The following is a 22,568-nucleotide window of genomic DNA, read 5'->3' on the forward strand; positions in this document are numbered from 1 at the left end:
CCTGAACAAGGTCTTGTACAAACAAGGCATACTGATTGGACAAGGACAAAACAGTATGCTCTGTCTAGAAGAAACTTCATTCTGTATCCACTATCTCCCACAGTGCAAGAGCAAAGGTACTGTGAATGTTAGAAATCTGAAATACAAACAGAAAAATACCCACCTCATCTGTTAATAAGTAAGATTTTCGAAGCATGCTTCTTCTGGCAGCATCAAACACCTGCAAAACAAATCATCACAATGGAAAATGTGGAACAGATACTGTATGAGGCACACCATCAAGGTCTGAAGTACTGACTTGTGCCAACTGCTTTAACTTACTGTAACTAAATATTCGGGGGTTTCAATGAACATTCTGGCATATTATATTTAAACTGCTAGTCTCTTGGACTTTAATCTTCATTGTGACTGGCTAAGCAAACATAACTTTCCAATCTGTGACTACAATGGAGCCCAATTCATGTGGATGAAGTATATCAGTTCACATATCAGGTATGGGATAATTGATGTTGATCCCATTGCAAAATGCTTACATTAGAAACACACTCTTAGTATACTAGGGAGCCAAAACCCTTCTTATTTACGCCTACTGCATAGAATTTCAATGGGCTACAACCGACTTTCCATTCAGTCCGATTTGTAGAATTCCAGTGAACCAAACCCTTTCCATTTAGTCCTAGACATAGAAATTCAATAGACCGAACCATTTGAATGAATTCTTCATCCGAGGAGAACATTCCAATGAAACAAAATCCTGGCCTAACCTCAAGATGCCATGTTTCTGATGCTGAACTCATTGATGTGAATAGACTGCCAATCCAGAGATATATATGAGGGTGCACATTTTAGGAAGCTAATCACTTTTGACTAAGTTACAGCTTCTTTGTCAAGTGTATTTCCTCCTCTGATTTAGTCCAAAAGACAGATTGAAGAGCTGTGATTGGCGTTTTAAATTGGCTGTTTTATCTGCAGTATGCAGGAACCCTGATCTAAACATTACTTATCTTGCCAAAGCACTGCTGCATTTTTCAGGTTTCAGCCGTACACACACCTAATTTATTCCCGCATTAGAGATAATGCAGGCCATCTAATCCCTGGGGATCGCTGAATCTCACCACGATAATATGCCAGGACTGCTGGTTAGCGAAGATTAAATTTCATTTGAAATCTTTTCAAGGCCGAAGTATTGTTCGATTGAATAGACCAGCAGTTAAACAAAATTTCCCTTCTATTAATAATTTTGTTGCTCAAAGTGACAGATTGTGTCGAATGTACAGCACAAAAATAGGCCATTTGGTCGATGCCAGACCAGCCCTATAATTATACCCTTCTATTCCGTCTCCCTCATGTATTTATCTAGTTTCCCCTTAAAGGTATGTATTCCTTGCAATAAGAGTTTCACATTCTAACCACACGTTGGATAAATAAGTTCGCCATTGGATTTGTTGGACACTATTTATGGCCTCTAGTTTTAAATTCCCCCACAAGTAGAAATATCTTCTCGACATCTACCCTACCAAACTCCTTCATAGTGTTATGCCAATGTGTTTTGTTGAGTGATAATTTTCTTTGGTCCACTGACTGGAGATCTGAATTTTTTTTTGAAGATATTTTAAAAGAACATTTAAAACAGGATGACTGCTAGCAGCTTAAGATGATCACCTAGTTTGCTACATTGTATCCTACATTGCAAAGGATTGTGAGGAGAGAGACATGCATTTCCTAGCAAGAACCAAGGCCTGGAAAGTTTAAAGGAACTACCTGTTCCATTCAGTAAGCAGAGAAATACTGCCAACTGCTATGTTTGAATCACTGGGTAACTGTCATGCGGCAAGCCCCTCCCCATCTGTGTTTTTTAAGCTGTATTTTATTCTGCAGCAGAGGAGAAACAACTAGACTTTGACATGAGCAGACCCCAAGTAGGGGACCCCTCTCTCTCTCTCTCCATTCCAGCTTATAAGCTTTCAAATCCTGCCTGTTGACTGACCACCTTTGCATATTCCGGCTACAATCAGAAACCCTGTTGGAGGAAATCATTCACATCGCTATCTCCAAGTGACTGACCAAATGTGTCATCTACCTCTTCAAACTAAAAGCCTCAGGACTGCTGAATTCAGCTAGAAGCCAGCCGAATCACGAACTCTACAGACTGTATACTTTTTTTATGGACTCGAACTCAACCAATCTACCTTTCCGCACTCTGTAACCTACTAGAGTGTCTGTAAACCCCTAGTATGTGCGCATGAGTGAAAGTTGGTGCCTTGTTTATTATTTTATTAGTTCGGTTTAGGTACAATAAAGTTAACCTCTTTCTTTGTTCACTCAAGAAAACCTGTCCGATTGGTTCTGGTTATGATCATAGCAAGTAAGCAATCAAACACCTACTGAATTTTTCAGTACATCCACTTTAAGAAAGAATTAAACTTGTTGTGGTCTAACAAGGAGATGGAAAAGAGGGAAGCCCTTCGACCCCTCCTCACTTGACTGTAACGATAGTTTTAAAGACGTCTATCAGTTATATGTTATATTATGCAAGTCAGGGTAATGGAAAGCCTGCCATTTCAGGACCCAATCACCAGCACCAAAGATTTCTAGCTCAAGCATAGTTAGATGTAGAGGACAACTCCCTGAACTCTGTCCCAAAAAATATCTCAAACTCCAAACCTGAGAGAGTACCTCTCCTGCACCTGTGTGACATTGTTCTATTGCCTACATCCACTGCCCTGCAGCCTCCTTGAATGCCATGGCTAATGTAATTGTGTTGTGCAGCCAAGCTCATCCAGATTGTACAATCATTTCTGATCAGCTGGCTAAAGCCACTCAGACAGAAGATTCTCAACTACCAAATCTGCAGTTTGAGAAACAACAGTTATTGATGCTTAAGACATCCTTCGTTATGGCCAGAAGCACAAGAAAATAAAAGAACTTTAATTTATATATTGCCTTTCATGACCACCTGAAGTCTCAAAGTGCTTGACAGCAAATGAAGTACTTCTGAAGTATAGTCACTGCTTTAATGAATGAACTGCAACAGTCTATTTATGCACAATATCCCACAAATAGCAATGAAATAATGACCAGAAAATCTATTTTAGTTTTGTTGGTAGAGGGATAAATATTTGCCAAGATACATGGCTCAGTAGCTCACATAATGTAGAGAACAAAGACTTAGGTTTCAGTTCACACACTTACCCGAGTCAGGAGGTCCACTCCAGAGACTTGAGCACAAAATCTAGGCTGACACTTCAATCCAGTACTGAAGGAGTACTGCCAGCGGTGCCACCTTTTAGATGAGCTGTTAAACCAAGGCCGTCTGCTCTCTCTCAGGTGGAAGTAAAAGATCCCATGGCACTATTTCAAAGTGATGAAATAGTGTTCTCCCCATGTCTTGGCCAACATTCATCCCTCAACCAACATCTCTTTAACAGATTAACTGATCATAACATTGCTGCTTTTGGAAGCTGTTGTGTGCAAACGGCTGCCACATTTCCTGCATTACAACAGTGACTCCACTTCAAAAAATACTTCATTGGCTGCAAAACGCTTTGGGACATCCTGATGCTGGAAAGGCGCTATATAAATGCAAGTCTTTCTTTCCTTTTGTGACAGATGGACTCTACTTATGGAATGTGGAGTTGTCATTAACACCAGAAGGGTGTGGGGGAGTGGGGGGATGCTTGAAGAGTAGCAGCGACCACCTTATTTCTCAGGAACCTTTATAACTTGAGAGTAATCAATTATATCAATTAATAGAAACTGCTACTGTGCCTTAGGGATCAAGAATCAAACACTTTTGATTTTCACAAGGACACTTTCGAAGATTAATTGCCACCTCACTTACAGGTCTAAAGCTAACACTTCGACAATTGATTTAACGCAGAATGAATTCCCCTCAGTATTGTTTTCAATTTCAATTCAATTTTCTTGCCTCCTTTCCTGGCAACATTACCTTCTGTTTGGGCAACAGGCCCACAACCACCAGACATCCCTCAGTACCCTGTCCATTAGTAAATCGTCAGGCACTAGTCTGAGTAGTTAGTAAAGTTCTGCTCACCCTTTATCCTTGTGTTCACCGACTTACATTGACTCCTAATCCACCAAAGTCTCCAATTTAAAAGTCTCATCCTTGTGTTCAAGTCACTGTCCTCCCCTCCTCCACCCTTGGTCTTGCCGCTCCCTTTCGCTCCTCCAGTCTTACAATCCTCCAAAATTTCTGTGCTCCTCCAATTCTGACCTCCTGTCCAGTCCCAATTCCTTTACCCTGCCATTGGCAGCCATACCTTCAGGTGCCTAAGATTTTAAAACTTCAGAATTCCCTTCCTAAACCATTCTCCTTTACTTTAAGACACAGCTTAAAACCTATACTTTGACCAAACTTTTGGTCACCATTCCTAATACCTCTTTATGTGGCTGTTTGGAACATTTTATGATGTTAAAGTTGTACATAAATGCAAGTAGTTGTTGTCGGCAAAGGTATGGGGCCCAACTGCATCCCCTGTCCAACTCACATGCAGTCACTATTAACAAGTTCTTCACAATGAGCTCACTGCAGTCCTGATTTAGCCCCAAGCCCTACATCCAAATCTTGCATTACTTCATGACAACATATGTATTACGACAATGGTTTGCTCATCATGAGATCAGACCAGGCCTGTAGCCTTTGACATCGATCTACCTCAGAATAACTAGGTGAGCTACATGGGAGAGAGAGAGTTGGGGCCAGAGAGACAGGAAGAAAAATTAATTAGACAGGGGTTCCAGCTTTTACCTTCTATCCAACTGCATCAGGTGCACATGTACAGGCAGGGTCAGCTCTGACAAGCACTTAAGGTGTCATACCAGCTGTCAATCACTACCAAGCTCAGAACAACAGCTCCCAGTGAGAGCAGAGAAAAAAACAGACAGACCTGCATTTTTATAGTGCCTATCTGAACCAGAGGTATGGCTTGCAATTCACAATTAAAATTGTGGGTGCATCTGTGAGGGTTGTGGTGGGAAATCAGCATATCTGCTCAGTGCTAGATATTTTTCAGGATTTGCTTTCTGCCCCCTCCTCCCAAAGTTGCTGAATCCACGGATACAACAGCCATCCAGCATCTCACCCTAGTAGCTATTCTTCATGGGCGGGCAGGCTGTTCGACTGCGGGGGCACCATAGCTGACTACAATCCTGTCCTTACACCCATTGTTCCAAACCTGTGATTGCCTAGCGAAGAGGGGAGGGCACCCTGGTTGATTATTTCCCTCCCCTGTAGCCAATGGTGCTTGTGCCAACTCTATGCCCCAACTACTATGCTGGCTGGGATCATGTAATTACACACAGACTGGATCAAGCCAGCAAACCTCCCTGCTCTGAATGTTTCAAGGCCATACCGGGTGGATGGTCTTTGGACACTGGGCCATTGTATGGAAGCTTTTGTAGGAACAGACGGAGCCCACTCAGCCCTTCGGGCCTGTTCCATCATTCAATTAACTCATGGCCAATCTGTACCCTCAACTCCATTTTCCCATCTTGGCTCCATAACCCTTAATATCCTTCGTTAAGGGAATTGAACACGAGGGTGATAACTTTAAATTGGAGGTGTTAGGGAACAGGGAGTCAATGGAGGTCAGTGAGCACAGGAATAAAGGGTTAGTGGTATTTGGTATGGGTTAGGACATGGGCAGTAGAATGTAGGACAAGCTGAAGTTGATGGAGAATGGGAGGTTGGCCAGCAGAGTATTGGAATGGCCAAGACTGGAGGTGACAAAAGCAAGAAGAAGTGTTTCAGCAGGAGGAGGGCTGAGGCAAACAAAAAAATCCATCCAGCTCAGTCTTGAAATTTTCAAATTTCCTCCCAGCGTTCTCAACATTCCCACTGATTGCAGGGTATTTCTAATCAGACGATGCCTTACCTCATCGACAGCCTCCTGGGAGAAGATGAAGCTGTTGATGTGAGCAACTGCCACTGCATAGAGCACGGGACACCAGCTGAGGCGTAGGGTGCCGGTCACCAAGGTCTTGAAGTACTGCCGCAGCAGATCCAGGGAAGACTCGGCGGGATGGGTGTAATTTTCCAAGGGGATTGGCAGCTGTTCCAATGTACAAAAGGTTGCATGAGTTGAAAACAGATCATTTCCATGTTAAGTGCAAGTGAAGGGTTTCATACATCACCCCTGTACTCACTGACCTACACTGGCTCACAGTCCAGCAAAGCCTTCATTTTAAAATTCCCACCTTGTATTTAAATCCCTCTGTGGCCTTGCCCTCCCTACCTTTGTGACTTCCTCCAATCCTACAACCCTTAGAGAACTGTGAGCTCTTCCAATTCTGGCCTCTTAAGCATCCTGATTTTCACTGCTTCACCATTAGCATCATAACTTCAGCTCTCTAGGCTCCAAGCTCTGGAATTCTCTTCCCAAACCTCTCCGCCTCTCTTTCTTCCTTTTAAGATGCTCATTAAAACCTATTTCTTTGACCAAGCTTTTGATCATCTGTCCTAATATGGCTCTGTCATATTATGTCTGCAATCGCTCCTGCGAAGTGCCTGAAAGCATTTTATTGTGTTAAAGGCTCCATATAAATGCAAGTTGTTCTTTCACTTTGTATAGAATGATGCAGCACAGAAGGAGGCCATTAGGCCCATCATGCGTGTGCTGGATTTTTTTGAAAGGACTATCCAACCAGTCGCACTCCTGTGCTCTTTCCCCCATAGCTCTGCAATGTTTTCCTTTACAAGTACACATCTAATGCCCATTTGAAAGTTGTTATTGAATCAGCTTCCATCACCGTTTCAGGCAGTGCATTCAAGATCATAATAACTCTGTGCGTAAAGAAAACTCTCATTGCCTCCTCTGGTTATTTTGTTAATTATCTAAAATCTGTGTCCTCTGGTCACTGACCCTCCTAACAGTGGAAATAGTTTCTCCCTATCTACTCTATCAAAACCCCTCAATTTTCAATACCTTTATTAAATTTCCCTATAACTTTCTCTGCTCGAAGGAAAACAATCTTAACTTTATTCAAAATGCTGTGCATTGAGAATTTGTAACATGAAAAATATAAGCCTCTTTTTCCCTTTGTATGTTCTGTGTTCATTGAGGTGGGGAATATGAAATCAGTATCAGCACCAATCATTGCCAGGACAGCTATGACACATGTCAGGTAAACCCCCCCTCCACGTTGGCCCAAATATCTGCCTCAGCGTCAATCTTAAAGATCCCATTCAAATGTTGGGGCCTCATGCCCATTAGTTTCTAGAATAAGGCTGTTCAAAATCATTTCAGATGCACTCATAGCTAGCAGACAGAGAAGGCTTTCATCCCTCTCAGGTTGGACTGGATTGGAATCCAGCTTCCTGATGCAAGGAGGTAGCATCCAACTTACCACGCCACCCAGAAGCCCAAAACCAATCTCTTAAAACATAGTTAAGCCATCATTGGTTGGCTCATCAACTGGTCTAACCCATTCCGTCATGCTGAGGAATCAAACGCTGGCCCATTCAGGAACCAAATGTTGAGACCCTCTAACTATTCAAAATGGCAGAAATGGCTTACATACCTGCTTCAATGGTACTCCCAGTGTCCGCAACACACTAACATGCTCCCCAAAGACAGCCTGGCGCAGCTGGGTGTCGAACCTCCTCTGTAGGGGCAGCAGGAGAAAGCAGCCAAAGAGCTGGTCGCCAAACGAGACGCTCTCAAACTGCTCGAGGAGACTAATATATAGGTCGTGAATGGAGGTCAGTCCTGGGAGTGGGATACTCAGGTTCAGCGAGTCCATCTTCTTGGGCTGACAGTAGATTGAAAGGAGGGCTGTCAGGTTATCATGAGTGCCTGGCTCCAGAAACAGGTTGCTGCCCGTGAGGAACACGCATGCGAGCCTCGCCAGTTTGGCAGCCAGAGGCAGGCCCTGCAAGACTTCACTTCGCCAGGTCTCCAGCAACAGTGCCCACTGGAGACTGCTGGTCACCATTTCCACTAAGTTAGCAGGAAGCAAATCTACTGTCTTGCCCTTCATTTCCTCTCGGTTCACCTGATCATACAGATTGATCAGGGGCAGAAAGGCCCAATCAGCCGGCAGAAGAGGACCCGTCATCTCAGGGAGTAGCACTGATTGGACCAAGTGATTCTGGCCTGTGTAGAATGCCTGGGACCGCAAGATGGCAGACTGGAGGTGAGCAAAGTGAGAGAGGTAGCGGGCACGGATGGTGGGAAGCTGTTTGAAGGCTGCTCCCAGAAGTGTTCCACGAGTTGGATTAGAATGAACTTTCACTGTAGTGACCCTGTCTGCTCCAAGCTGGAGAATGTAGGAAAGATCTTCTGCTTCAGGACCACCAGATTTACCTTCCCTATAAATACAACATATACACCATACTGTAAACGCTGCACTCACCCCACACTGTAAACGCAGCAACTACAGCAGGCAGTATAAGTACAGCACACAGTACACAAGCTAAAGTATTCTTATTCACTGAAAATACAAAATTTACAACACAATATAATTATGGATAAAATTCTGTGATCACTTAAGGCAAGGGACATCAACATTGGGGAACTATAATACTTTTCTTAAAATCTCTGTCGGGTACCTACCCACATCAAGTTATCTCAGGTGAAATGAACTATGGGTAGATACAGAGTAAAGCTCCTTCCAAGCTGCCCTTTCAAGCACACCCGAAGGTCAGGTATACTCTGGGTCACATTTATAGTGAAGGTCCCTGTACGGGGCCTTACCAAACACTGACAGAATGAGCTAAATGCAATGGAGAACTTGCTACATAGTACCTGACTCAGTAACCACCTCAGTTAATTGTCACTATACAGTAGGGCTGGCATTTCCACATCTTACACTAGCAGTACCTTGTGATTACTAAGGAACATTTCCAATTTAATGTTAAATTTAGTTCAGTGGGCAACACTGAGGTCATGGGTTCAGGTTCCACTCCAGAGACGAGCACATAATCTAGGCTATCACTCCTGTGTAGTACTAAGGGAGTACTGCACTGTCAGAAGTGCCATCTTTCTGATACGATGTTAAACCGAGGCCCAAATGGCCTTTTATTTGAATGTAAAAGATCCCAAAGCACTATTTTGAAAAAGAGCCTGTGAGTTCTCCCCAGTTTCCTGCCAATATTTGTCCCTCAATGAACATCACTAAAAACAGATTATCTGGTTATTATTTATTTATTTTATTTAGAGATACAGCACTGAAACAGGCCCTTCGGCCCACCGAGTCTGTGCCGACCACCCATTTATACTAATCCTACATTAATCCCATATTCCTACCACATCCCCACCTTCCCTATATTCCCCTACCACCTACCTATACTACGGGCAATTTACAATGGCCAATTTACCTATCAACCTGCAAGTCTTTGGCTGTGGGAGGAAACCGCAGCACCCGGCGAAAACCCACGCGGTCACAGGCAGAACTTGCAAACTCCACACAGGCAGTACCCAGAATTGAACCCGGGTCGCTGGAGCTGTGAGGCTGCAGTGCTAAACACTGCGCCACTGTGCCGCCCCATCTCACTGAATTTTTGTGGGAGCGTGTGCAAATTAGCTGCCATATGTGACCACATTGTAAAAGTACTTCACTGGCTGTAAAATGCTTTGGGCTGGCCCGTGGTTGTGAAAGGCACTATAGAAATGCAAGACTTTCTTCCTTTCTTTAAATTATGGTTAGTTCTGCACAGCAGACCCAACAGCCCAATCTTATTTCACCTTAGTACCTGGGAAAGGAGGCTTTCATCGTGTAGTCCAGCCTTAGAACAAAGTGCCACAAGTGAAACATACTTCGAATTAGACTTACTAAAAAAAATAATTGAGCTGCTTCTCACATCGGGATACTTACGGTATCAAATCCTGATTAAATGCCAACCCTGACAGGAGCTCATGGGCCAAGTGCTCATTCCCTGGCAGCAGCCGACTTAGCAACGTCATAGCAACATCGTGATAGAGTGGAGCTTGCTGGGTAACATGAGGACTGAGAGCGACCTGAAAGGAGGAAAGAGCATTACATTGTTTTGAAGAACTGCAATATTGTATTTGGAAAGGGAAGTCTGGAGGGTTGGGGGTGGTGAAGGGAAGAGGGGGAATTTTAGGGTTGGGGGATAGAATCGGGAGGGATGGAGGGAACCTGAAAGATGAGGAAAGATCTGAAGGAGGCATGTGTAAGGAAGAATAGGGGAGGAACATCAGGTGGAGTTGAGGAGGAAAGGCACATACTGTCTGGTTTGGGGGAAAGTTTGAACTGTATCTTCAGACCTCATCTTTGTGCAGTTGGCCAAAACACAATCTGTGATACTGATAGAGCTGTCTGCAGGTGATCCAGTGAACACTACAACCATTGGTATGAGCAAAGCGATAACTTCACACTATGTTCACAAACTAGGCAAGAAACCCGGCAGTGATGTTACAGAGATTAGTCTTACAAAGTGGGTTGCGTCCAGAGAGAGAATTTTAAGCTGTTAAGTGTTGATGGCTACAGGTCTGTCACAAGAGGTGCAAACAACTTAAAACAATGAATTGCGTACAGCACTAACATACATTAGCTTTAAGCATGATCTGTGCTTCTAAACTGCATTTATATAGTGCCTTTCCTGACCTCAGGATGTCTCAAAGTGCTTTACAGTCACTGCTGTTATGTGGGTATATATGGCAACCAGTCTACGTACAGTAGGATTCCAAAACAACACAGAGATAAATGACCAGTTTGTTTGTTTTGGCAGTGTCAGTTGAGCGAAAAATATTGGGCAGGATTCTGGGGGGGAACTTCTGCTCTTCTTTGAAATAGTGCCGCGGGACCTGTTACGCCCACCTGAGGGGGTGGATGGGTCCTTGGTATAGCATTTTCTCAGTAGTGCAATGTAATATCAGCTAGATTATGGGCTCAGATCTCCGGAGTGGGGGCTTGAATCCACAACCTACTGGTGTGATATAATACACTGGTATCAGTCAGTGTATTAAACAAGCCCAGTGTCTGTGGCATAGTGGAAGCAGCGCGCACCCTGCTGAGTAAGGCTACTTACTGTCTTGGACGCAAGTTGAAGTACGAAGTGCTGAAAGTGGAACTCGTGACGTAGCAGCCAGGCAGACCGGTGATTTATTGGCGGGCTCGTCTTGCAGCTGTGGACCAGGTAATCTCTCAGACCTTTGCTGTGCAAAATGGTAGAGCACTACAAACAAAGTGTGTGAAGAAACAGATCAATAAGAGGAAGCACAAATCAGGCGTGAAGGGAGTTTCTGGCTAAGGGAACACAGCAAAGGAAAAGGAGGCCACCATTCAGCCCTTCGAGGCTGATTCGCCATTTAATTAGATGATGACCAATAAGTATCTTAACTCCATTTACCCACCTTGGTTCTGTAATCCTTAATACCCTTGCCTAACAAAAAAACCTATCAATGTCAACTTTGATATTTTCAGCTGATATTCTCCCACCATCCTCAGCTTTTTAGGGAGAGAGTTCCAGATTTCCACTAGCATTTGTGTGAAGAAGTGCTTCCTGACTTCCCCTAAACTGCCTGGCTCTAATTTTAAGGTCATGTTCATTTGTTCTGACTCCTCCACTAGATGAAAGTTTCTCTGTTTTCTACTTTTATCAAATCCTTTAATCAGTTTAAATCCCTCAATTAGCTCACTTCTTAACCTTATATTCAAGGGAATACAAGCCTAGTCTATCCATAATATAACCCTTTTAGCACAGGTATTATTCTGCTGAATCATGCTTGCATCCTCTCCAAGGCCAATATATACTTCCTGAGGTGCAGTGCCCAGAACTGAACAAAGTACTCCAGATGGAGTCTAAACTGAGCATGTCCAAAGCTTCACTGCATCATTATATCTGGGCAGATGAGCAGAGAGTGTGCAAACTGCTGCATTTATCCAGAAGCTGCTAGACCAATGAGGCAAGGACAAAGAATTATAAATATGTTCAGGGGAGGGACAGACAGAGAGCTGCAAACCAGTATCAATTACTGTATCGATCACGTGATTAGACAAGAGGGGGACCCGTTAAGTATCACCTCTTGTCTTAATCTAAGTGCAATCAGTAGCATGCATTAATAACGAACGCTCACTGATGAAGCACTGTAAATTTATACATCCAGCCATTATTGAAAACTAATTGATTGCTTTCGTACACACACCACAAATAGGGCTGGATTTAGTTCTCAGCCCAACCTCGGGTTTTGTGGCGGGGTGTCGGAGAATCGGAGCAGCAGTGGCCACCACGGAGCCAGACGCCGGGATTGCCGGGCCCGATCTTCCTGGCAGTGGCGAGGCTCTGTGGCGGTACCTCCACCTCTCTGCGACAGATACTTTACATATTTAAAATAACACTCTGCATAAATTTAAATTTAACTTCCCAGGATCTTACCGTCAGTTCCCAATCTTGAGCACATCGTGCGGCACTCACGTGCCTTCACTTTCCCATCCAGGAGAAGCTGGCACCACCAAGGTGGGGAAGGGGTCAAGACTGCATGATTTAGTGTATGGAGAACGAGGGGAAGGGGTGAACTCTGCATGATTTGTATGGGGAAGTGGTGGGGGGGGGGGGGGGGGGGTTAAACTCTGCATAACTTGTATGGGGAAGGGGTCAACTCTGCGTTGTGTTGTACGGTTTGCAGGGCTGGCAACCTTTTAAAAATGGCACCAATGCCTGCTCCTGCACCAGGTGGCACGGTAAACAGCATCGCCAATGCCACCCTGGCCACGTGATTGGAGGGGCAGCCGCAGTCAATATGTTAAGTGGCCACCTGTCGTGTAATTGTGGTGGCGCGAGTCCCATTCAGGACAGCGGCCATTTTCTGCACCCACCGCCGCTCCCGGCAGCAGGACAGCAAAATCCAGCCCATAGTGACAGAAAACTGGCTGTGTAATGATGAATATCTCCGTGCCTGGCCTCAGGAGTACAGCAATCCACAATAGGTGGGCCCAGTAGACACTGAGCACCTTTTAACAAGGAGCTCCCCTTCTGGCTCAGCAGATAAATGTAGAATCTGATGTGGCACTGGGGGAGAACCTGGGCTCAAACTATGGTTAGTGGTGATCGGATTTGGGGCTTCTGTGGTATCTTACTGGTCTTTTGCTATCCTGTCGACCAATCTCCAAACTAAGTGACTGAGAAACACACTCAGCTCCAGTTTGTGATTGCCCAACATACAGTGTGCAGTCGCTTCCTTGTGAACCATTTCTCAATATCATTCCCTTGAGAAACACCTTCATTCACTTCCTAGCATCCAAAGCCAACCTACCTTCAGAAAGATGAAGCAGGATCCCCCCCCATCCCTCATGGTTTACTTGGTAATCAGTGCAAGGGACCTTCAACAAGACCTGTTCCTGCCATGGATTATGGTACGAAGGGGAACTAATTGTGGACTTTTCACTCCCTCCTCTCCCAAATACAATGACTCATGTTGCTATACAATTCTAGCACCTTGCACATTATTCATATTTGCACTGTGGTAATAGGTGTCAGCAAGCTATTCAATCACTGACGATGTCAACACCTACTGTGATCTTGCTCTCCACAACATGCATTCAATAATAGGGCTGCAGTGGGGCTTCTACCCGTGATGACAGTGTGGAGGCTAGAGTCTCTACACCAGGGCTATGCCGGGGCTTGTACAACACCAACAACTTGCATTAACCTAATAAAACATCTTTAAACACTTCACAGGAGTGTATTCAAACAAAATGTGGGAAGTTAGGGACACTTCCAGTGTCCAGGGTGAACACGTGTGCAGAAAGTGTCTCCAGCTGCAGCTACTCGAAATCCGTGTTTCGGATCTGGAGCGGTGGCTGGAGACACTGTGGAGCATCCGCGAGGCTGAGATCATCGTGGATAGCACGTACAGGGATGTGGTCACACTGCAGGTAAAGACTGCTCAGGCAGAAAGGGAATGGGTGACTGCCCAGCAGAGTAGAAGAACTAGGCAGGTAGTGCAGGAGTCCCCTGGGTCCATCTCCCTATCTAACAGATTTCCCACTTTGGATACTGTTGAGGGAGATAGCTTCTCAGGGGAATGCAGCAAGAGCCAAGCCTGTGGCACCATGGGTGGCTCAGCTGCACAGGAGGGGAGGAAAAGGAGTGGAAGAGCTATAGCGATAGGGGATTCTATCGTAAGGGGTACAGATAGGCGTTTCTGTGGCCGCAAACGTGACTTTAGGTGCTAGGGTCAATAATGTCATGGAGCGACTGCATGACATTCTGAAGGGGGAGGGTGAACAGTCAGAGGTCGTGGTACACATTGGTGCCAACGACACAGGTAGAAAGAGGGATGAGGTCCTGCAACAAGAATTTAGGGAGTTAGGCAGCAGAACCTCAAAGGTTGTAATCTCTGGATTACTCCCGGTGCCATGTGCTAGTGAGTACAGGAATAGGAGGATAGAGCAGATGAATGTGTGGCTGAGTAGATGGTGCAGGAGGGAGGGCTTTAGTTTCCTGGACCACTGGGTCTGTTTCTGCCAAAGGTGGGACCTGTACAAGTTGGATGGGTTGCACCTGAACCGGAACGGGACCAACATCCTTGCTGGGAGATTTGCTAGTGCTATTGGAGAGGGTTTAAACTAATTTGGCAGGGGAATGGGATACAGAGTGGAGATACAGTAGGGGGTGATGCACAGTCAAATATAAAAGAGAAACTGAGTCAGTCTGGAAGGCAGAGCAAATATAGACCTTTTAAGGCACAAGCGAATAATGCAAAGCTGTATTGCATCTATTTTAATGCAAGGATTCTTACTAGGAAGGCAGATGAATTGAGGGCGATGATTAGCACATGGGATTATGACATTATTGCTATCACAGAGACATAGTTGAGGGAGGGGCAGGACTGGCAGCTCAATATTCCAGGGTATAGAATCTACAGGCGAGATAGGGGAAGGGGTAAAAGAGGAGGTGGCATTGCGTTGTTGATCAAGGAGTCAATTACTGCAGTAAGGAGGCATGATATCTTAGAAGGTTCCTCAAATGAGGCCATATAGGTCAAACTTAAAAACAAAAAGGGGGCAATCACTTGGCTGAGAGTGTACTCCAGGCCTCCAAACAGTCAGGGAGAGATAGAGGAGCAGATATTTAGGCAAATCTCAGACAGGTGTAAAAATAATAGGGTAATAATAGTAGGGGATTTCAACTTCCCCAATATCAACTGGGATAGCCTTAGTGCAAAAGGCTTAAAGGGGGCGGAATTCTTAAAATGCATACAGGAGAGCTTTTTGAGCCAGTACGTAGAAAGTCCTACAAGAGAAGGGGCAGTAATGGACCTAATCCTAGGGAATGAAGCCAGACAAGTGGTAGAAGTGTCAGTGGGGGATCATTTCGGGGATAGTGACCATAACTCTAAGATTTAAGGTAGTTATGGAAAAGGACATAGATGGGCCAGAAATAAAGGCACTGAATTGGGGGAAGGCCGATTTCAACATGATAAAACAGAATCTGGCCAAAATGGACTGGGAGCAGCTACTTGTAGTAAAGTCTACATCAGACCAGTGGGAGTCATTCAAAGAGGAAATAGTGAGAGTTCAGAGCCAACATGTACCCGTTAAGGTGAAGGATAGGACCAACAAGTTCAGGGAACCCTGGATGTCAAGGGAAATAAAGGATTGGATCAGGAAAAAAAAAAGGAGGCTTATGGCAGATTCAGAGGGCTGAAAACAGCAGAGGCCCTAGAGGAGTATAGAAAGTGTAGGGGGGTACTTAAAAAAGTAATTAGGAAAGCGAAGAGGGGACATGAACAAACACTGGCAGGCAAGATAAAGGAAAATCATAAGACGTTTTATAAGTATATTAAGGGCAAGAGGATAACCAGGGAAAGAGTAGGGCCCATTAGGGACCAAAGTGGCAATCTGTGTGTGGAGCCGGAGGACATAGGTGAGGTTTTGCATCTGTGTTCACTATTGAGAAGGACGATGTAGGTGTGGAGATCAGGGAGGGGGAGTGTGATATACTTGAACATATTAGCAATGAAAGGGAAGAAGTATTAGCTGTTTTAGCAGGCTTAAAAGTGGATAAATCCCCAGGCCCAGATAAGATGTATCCCAGGCTGTTATGTGAGGCAAGGCAGGAGATAGCGGGGAATCTGACACAAATTTTCAAATCCTCTCTGGCCACAGGAGAGGTACCAGAGGATTGGAGGACAGCGAGTTATTCATTATTCAAGAAGGGTAGTAGGGATAAACCAGTTAATTACAGGCCAGTGAGTCTAACATCAGTGGTAGGGAAACTATTGGAAAAAATTCTGAGGGCCTCTTGGAGAGGCAGGGATTAATCAGGGATAGTCAGCATGGCTTTGTCAGGGAGACATCATGTCTAACTAACTTGATTGAATTTTTTGAGGCGATGACTAGATGTGTAGATGAGGATAAAGCAGTTGATGTTGTCTACATGGACTTCAGTAAAGCTTTTGATAAGGTCCCGCATGGGAGATTGGTTAAGAAGGTAAGAATCCATGGGATCCAGGACAATTTGGATCCAATATTGGCATAGTGGCAGGAGGCAGAGGGTGATGGTCGAGGGCTGTTTTTGCGAGTGGAAGCCTGTGACCAGTGGTGTACCGCAGGGATCGGTGCTGGGACCCTTGTTGTTTGTAGTGTACATTAATGATTTAGACGTGAAAATAGGAGGTATGATCAGTAAGTTCGCAGATGACACGAAAATTGGTGGTGTCGTAAATAGTGAGGAGGAAAGCCTTAGATTACAGGACGACATAGATGGGCTGGTAAGATGGGCGGAGCAGTGGCAAATGGAATTTAATCCTGAGAAGTGTGAGTTGATGCATTTTGGGAGGACAAACAAGGCAAGGGAATATACAATGGATGGTTGGACCCTAGGAAGTACAAAGGGTTAGAGGGACCTTGGTGTACTTGTCCACAGATCACAGAAATCAGCAGCACAGGTTGATAAGGTGGTTAGGAAGAGATATGGAATACTTGCTTTTATTAGCTAAGGCATAGAATATAAGAGCAGGGAGGTTATGATGGAGCTGTATAAAATGCTAGTTAGGCCACAGTTGGAGTACTGTGCACAGTTCTGGTCACCACACTATAGGAAGGATGTGATTGCCCTGGAGAAGGTGCAAAGGAGATTCACCAGGACGTTGCCTGGGCTGGAGCATTTCAGCTATGAAGAGAGACTGAAAAGGCTAGGGTCGTTTTCCTTAGAGCAGAGAAGACTAAGGGGGGACATGATTGAGGAATACAAAATTATGAGAGGCATTGATAGGTTAGATAGGAAGAAACTTTTTCCCTTGGTGGAGGGGTCAATAACCAGGGGGCATAGATTTAAGGTAAGGGGCAGGAGGTTTAGAGGGGATTTGAGGAAATATTTTTTCACTCGAGGGTGGTTGGAATCTGGTTCGCACTGCCTGAAAAGGTGGTAGAGGCAGGAACCCTCATAACATTTGAGAAGTATTTAGATGAGCACTTGAAACGCCATAGCATACAAGGCTACGGGCCAAGTGCTGGAAAATGGGATTAGAATAGTTAGGCGCTTGATGGCTGGCACAGACAGGATGGGCCGAAGGGCCTGTTTCTGTGCTGTATAACTCTATGACGCTAAAATCTAACACCAAGCCGCATATGATATTAGGACGGGTGACCAAAAATTTGGTCAAATTAGTAGGTTTTAAGGAGATTCTTAAAGGAGGAGAGTGGTAGACAGTCGGAGAGATTTAGGAATTACAGAACTTTGGGCCTAGGCAGCTGTAGCCATGGATGCCAATGGTGGCGCGCTGAAAATTGGAGATGCCAGAATTGGAGGAGCACCGAGATCTTGGGAGGGTTGCAAGGCTGGAGGGGGTTACAGAGATAGGAAGGGATGAGGTGATGGAGGGATTTGAACACAACAAAGAAGTGAAAAAATATGCAGGTCTATAGGGAAAGAGCAGAGGAGTGGGACTAATTGGAAAACTCGTTCAAAGAACTGGCAGAGGCACGATGGGCCAAATGGCCCCGTTCTCTGTTGTACCATTCTAAGGCTCTGAGAATTTTAAAATCAAAGGACTGCTGAACCAGAAGCCAACGGACCATTAACACACCATTAACATATTGTTTGCCTTTTCTCCGTGACCTTTTGGTCAGCTATGTGGCCTGGTCCAATCTGCACCTTCTCCTTTGTTATCTCTTGCCCCACCCCCACCTCACTTGTTTATAACCTGTGACTTTTCTAATATTTGTCAGTTCCGAAGAAGGGTCACTGACCCGAAACGTTAACTCTGCTTCTCTTTCCACAGATGCTGCCAGACCTGCTGAGTGATTCCAGCATTTCCTGTTTTTGTTTCAGAAGCCAACGGAGGTCAGCGAGCACAGAGGTGATGGCTGATAGGGACTAGGTCAAACTTCCAGCAGGAGTTGCTGGATGGCATCAGAAGTGGGCTCATATTTCCCCTCCCTAGCAGAAGGATGCCAAAGCCTCATTGCTGCCCTGACTGAAATCAGTAAGCTAAGCTCAGACCAAGGATCAAAACTCGACTTTCCTGGTAGAATGGACAAGCTCCTCAGCCATGGGTGTGGTCTGGGGAGGAAGCTTGAACAGACCAGTTTCTAAAATGGAGGGGGAAGCTGCTTGGAAGACTCACACACACCCAAACACACAAACAAAATACCTCCTATTCTGTTCCGCGAGGGATCTGAGTGAAGCTTATCTGCCAGCTTAATAGACAGCCACCATGAATGCATGTACAAAAATGTCTTACCTTTTCTGCCAAGCCCTTGTGTACGCCACTGATGGTGTTCAGCAGATAAAGCAATGCAGTCAGGAACGCAAAAGGGGATTTGGACCCCACAAGGCTGAGGGGAGGCTCTCCCCCAGCGCAACCCAACGATACCAGACTGTGAACAGTCTCAGGCCCCGGAGAGCAGGACTTTGGGTTGCACAGGGCCGAGTACAACCTGAGGAAAGATAACAGCGTCTAATCACACACTAATACTGTGCTAGCTATACATCAATATATTGTGGGAATGGGGCTGCAAGATCAGGTCATATGTCATCCAGATGTGGTTGTCCCCAACTCTCAATAACATCCTCAAAACTATCTGGGTGGATCTTCCACTGCGAGATGGAGAGTACCTGCAGTGAGACATCTGCATGAGGTTAAATGTGGAGCGTGAGGGAATAATCTCCTGGCCTAGATTAAGCAAACTAGGAGCATCACTTCTTAAAGAAGCAAGTCCTATCTGCTTTCTGGTGTGGCAGATCCTTGTAGCATTGTCCAACACACATACCAGATTTCCCTGTACAATGGTCTGGAAGTGCTCTACAGTTAGACTTCTTGGTCCCCTTTCTGAATGATTGATGTCCCAAGTTGACCTGAGCCAGGCTCCCCCACAGATGGATGTGCCACCCTATCAGGGATGCTGCTCTTGCTACTGTCAACTGCAGGGGTGGTTTGTCAAAATTGTCTTCTCAAGACAACAAAATCCAGGGATGAGTGCTGGATGGTTTTCATTGATTGGGAAAGGGAGCTTTAGTAGGGGGAGGATAGAAACAGGAAGGAAGCCATTAGCGGAAGAAGTTCAGATCAAGTGACTGCGTATAAAATCAACCATGAGGAACATAACTTTACCAGCTCCCCTCAGACTTAAAATTCTTCTGTAACTTTTTACTGGGACCAGGATCTGGCCTGCAATGGAGTTGCAGATGAGAGTTCTGAAGGCAGAACATACTTCTGATGGGCTGCCCAGAACAATACTGTGACGATAACATCTCGTCTTTGGGCTGTGGCTGGGACATGACTGGCCATAGCCAACCATGAATGCCATCCTTGGCTGCCTGACTGACCTGGTACAACTCAAGGATGGATGAGAAAACCTACAAGTTACAAATATATAGAGATGCTACATTGAGATGCATGGTGACCACTGACAGGTATCGTATGGAAACCCCAGAGGCTGAGGAGAAACTAATGGCAAGGACCAGAGATTGATTACTTTTCTTCTCAAACTGGACCTGGGAAACTGCCATTGGTCTACCTATATCGCAATAGGCATCCTTCAGTCCATGATGTCCATTCAGCTTGTCACATTGTTTGGATAAGCCCCTGCAGTTTTAGCCCTGAGCTCATGCATGGGTTGGTCCCACTCTGTCTCTTTGGGACTATGTAGAAATAATCACATGCACCATCTGAATCCTAACAAGCTGGTATCAAGAGCTCATGGTGTAGGGGATAACACATTAGCATGGAGGATGATTGGCCAGCTGGCTGGCAGAAAACAGAGAGTATGTTTAAATGGGTCATTTTCTGATTGGCAGGATATGACGAGTCCCGCAGAGGTCTGTGCTGGGGCCTCAATGTTTTACAATTTATATCAATGACTTAGATGAGGGGAACAATGGCTTGGTAGCTAAATCTGCATATGACACAAAGATAAGTAGGAAAGTATGTAGTGAAGAGGACATAAGGAGATTGCAGACCGATATAGACAGGTTGAGTGAGTGGGCAAAAATCTGGCAGATGGAGCATAACATGGGAAAATGTGAAGTTGTTCACTTTGGCAGGAAGAATAAAAAAGCAGAGTATTACTTAAACCGAGAATGACTGCAGAATTCCAGGGTGCAGAGGGATCTAGCTGTTCTAGTGCATGAGTCACAAAAAATTGGTGTGCAGGTACAGCAAGTAATAAAGAAGGCTAATGGAATACTATTCCTTTATTACAGGAGGAACTGAAAATAAAAGTAAGGATGTTATGCTTCAGTTATATAGGGCATTGGTGAGACCACATCTTGAATAGTGTGTGCAGTTTTGGTCTCATTTAAGGAAGAATGTAAATGCATTGGAAGCGGATCAGAGGAGGTTTATTAGATGCTGCCAGACCTGCTGAGTATTTCCAGCACTTTTTGTTTTCATTTCAGATTTCCAGCATCTGCAGTATTTTGCTTTTATTTACTAGATTGATACCTGGAATGAGCGGGTTGTCTTATGAGGAAAGGTTGGACAGACTGAGCTTGTTTTCACTGGAATTTAGAAGAGTGAGGGGACACTTGATTGAAGTATATTAGATCCTGAACAGTCTCGTCAAGGTGGATGTGGAAAGGATGTTTCCTCTTGTGAGTCAGTCCAGAACTAGGGAATACGGTTATAAAATTAGGGGTCGCCCTTTTAGGACAGAGATGAGGAGAAATTTTTTCTCTGAGGGTTGTGCGACTTTGGAACTCTCTGCCTCAGAAGGTGGTGGAGGCGGGGTCGTTGAATATTTTTAAGGCGGAGGTGGATAGATTCTTGTTAGGCAAGGGAATCAAAGGTTATTGGAGGTAGATGGGAGTGTGGAATTTGAGACACAAACAGATCAGCCATGATCTTACTGAATGGCGGAGCAGGCTAGAGGGGCCGAATGGCCTACTTCTGCTCCTAATTCATATGTCAGCTTGTGGTTAGGTGGCAGCTCCATGACTAAATCATTTGTGAAGTTTGACATGCTGTCACCCCATCCCCAGTATGGGGTCAATGCTGTAGCTCCCTCCTGTAAACTCTAACCTTTGATCCATCTTCCACTCCTACTCCCACCAAATTAGACATTAATAATTACGGTCAGGCTACACAAATGGTGGGGATTTCGCAGTTCCAAAGGAAATAGCAGCTTACCTGAGATCCTCAAACATGTTCTCTAATGCTGGCAGGCTAAGGAATGGAAACAAGGTCTCTGAGCAAAACTGCTCCAATTCTTCTAAACACTCAACTGGCCTATAGGAAGGCTGTGGAAAATTGGAGAGAACAGCATTAGTAAGAGCATCTCACTGTGTACAACTCAGACAAGGAGCAAATGAGAGCATCTCACTGTGTGTCTGACATACTACACAAGGAGTCACCCACAGCATCTTATTTTGTGTACAACTCAAACAAGGAGACAACCAGGGCATCTAACTGTGTCAGACTGACACAAGGAGGCGGGCAGAGCACCTTAACATGCATTTGTCTGGTGACAGCATTGCCCAGTTGAGCTATAATGAGTTTTTTACTCTGATCACCATATCTCTGGGAATATGGTTTACAAAACCAAAACTGCCTGCCAAAATTGGCAGCGAGGGAATTGGAGTGGGGAGGGGGAGGTGAGGAGGGGGGAGGAAGCCCAGGAACAGAGACAAAAACGCAGCAGTGATAAGACAATGCAGTGTCCCTGTTGCAAATAACTTATTAAAATGTAAACTTCAATCAAATTATCTGGAAGCAGCAGAATCCTGAAGCTGGTTTTCATGGCACCATCAAGGTTAAAAACACATACGGGGCAATCTCAAACACATGTAGGCAAGGGCACCATCAACTCTGTAAACCACGTATGAAGGATTCAATCAGATCAACACCACTCTCGCCTCTGGATCAGAAGGTTGTGGGTTCAATCACCACTTCAAAGACTTGAGCATACAATTCTGGCTGATTCTCTAGCGGAGTACTGCTCTGTCTGAGTTTCTGTCATTCAAATGGGATGTTAAACCAAAGCCCCATCTGCCTTCTCAAGTGGGCGTGAAGATCCCATGGTAATATTCGTAGAGGAACAGGGGAATTCTCCCTGGTGTCCTGGTCAATATTTATTCCACAACCGAAACCTTCAAAAGCAGATCTAGTCATTTGACTCATTGCTGTTGGCGACACGTTGCT

General features: G+C 44.9%; 1 protein-coding gene across 5 annotated transcripts in view; it reads right to left on the bottom strand.

Moving 5' to 3' along the window:
- rpap1 (RNA polymerase II associated protein 1) overlaps window positions 1-22,568 on the bottom strand; it is a 137,204-nt gene that overhangs the window by 10,389 nt on the left and 104,247 nt on the right. For all 5 annotated transcript variants that reach the window (XR_010975739.1, XR_010975738.1, XM_068039612.1 and 2 more), the window contains 7 exons: window positions 21,558-21,667; window positions 18,672-18,867; window positions 11,012-11,158; window positions 9,835-9,977; window positions 7,540-8,329; window positions 5,895-6,071; window positions 164-220 (listed from right to left, as the gene is read on the bottom strand). Coding sequence is in view for 3 of the 5 variants with exons in the window: in XM_068039612.1 (XP_067895713.1) it covers window positions 164-220; window positions 5,895-6,071; window positions 7,540-8,329; window positions 9,835-9,977; window positions 11,012-11,158; window positions 18,672-18,867; window positions 21,558-21,667 (1,620 nt within the window). In the remaining 2 variants the exon portion in view is untranslated. The remainder of the gene's footprint in view (window positions 1-163; window positions 221-5,894; window positions 6,072-7,539; window positions 8,330-9,834; window positions 9,978-11,011; window positions 11,159-18,671; window positions 18,868-21,557; window positions 21,668-22,568) is intronic.

Source organism: Heterodontus francisci, chromosome 9 (assembly GCF_036365525.1).
Source record: "Heterodontus francisci isolate sHetFra1 chromosome 9, sHetFra1.hap1, whole genome shotgun sequence".
NCBI lineage: Eukaryota > Metazoa > Chordata > Chondrichthyes > Heterodontiformes > Heterodontidae > Heterodontus > Heterodontus francisci.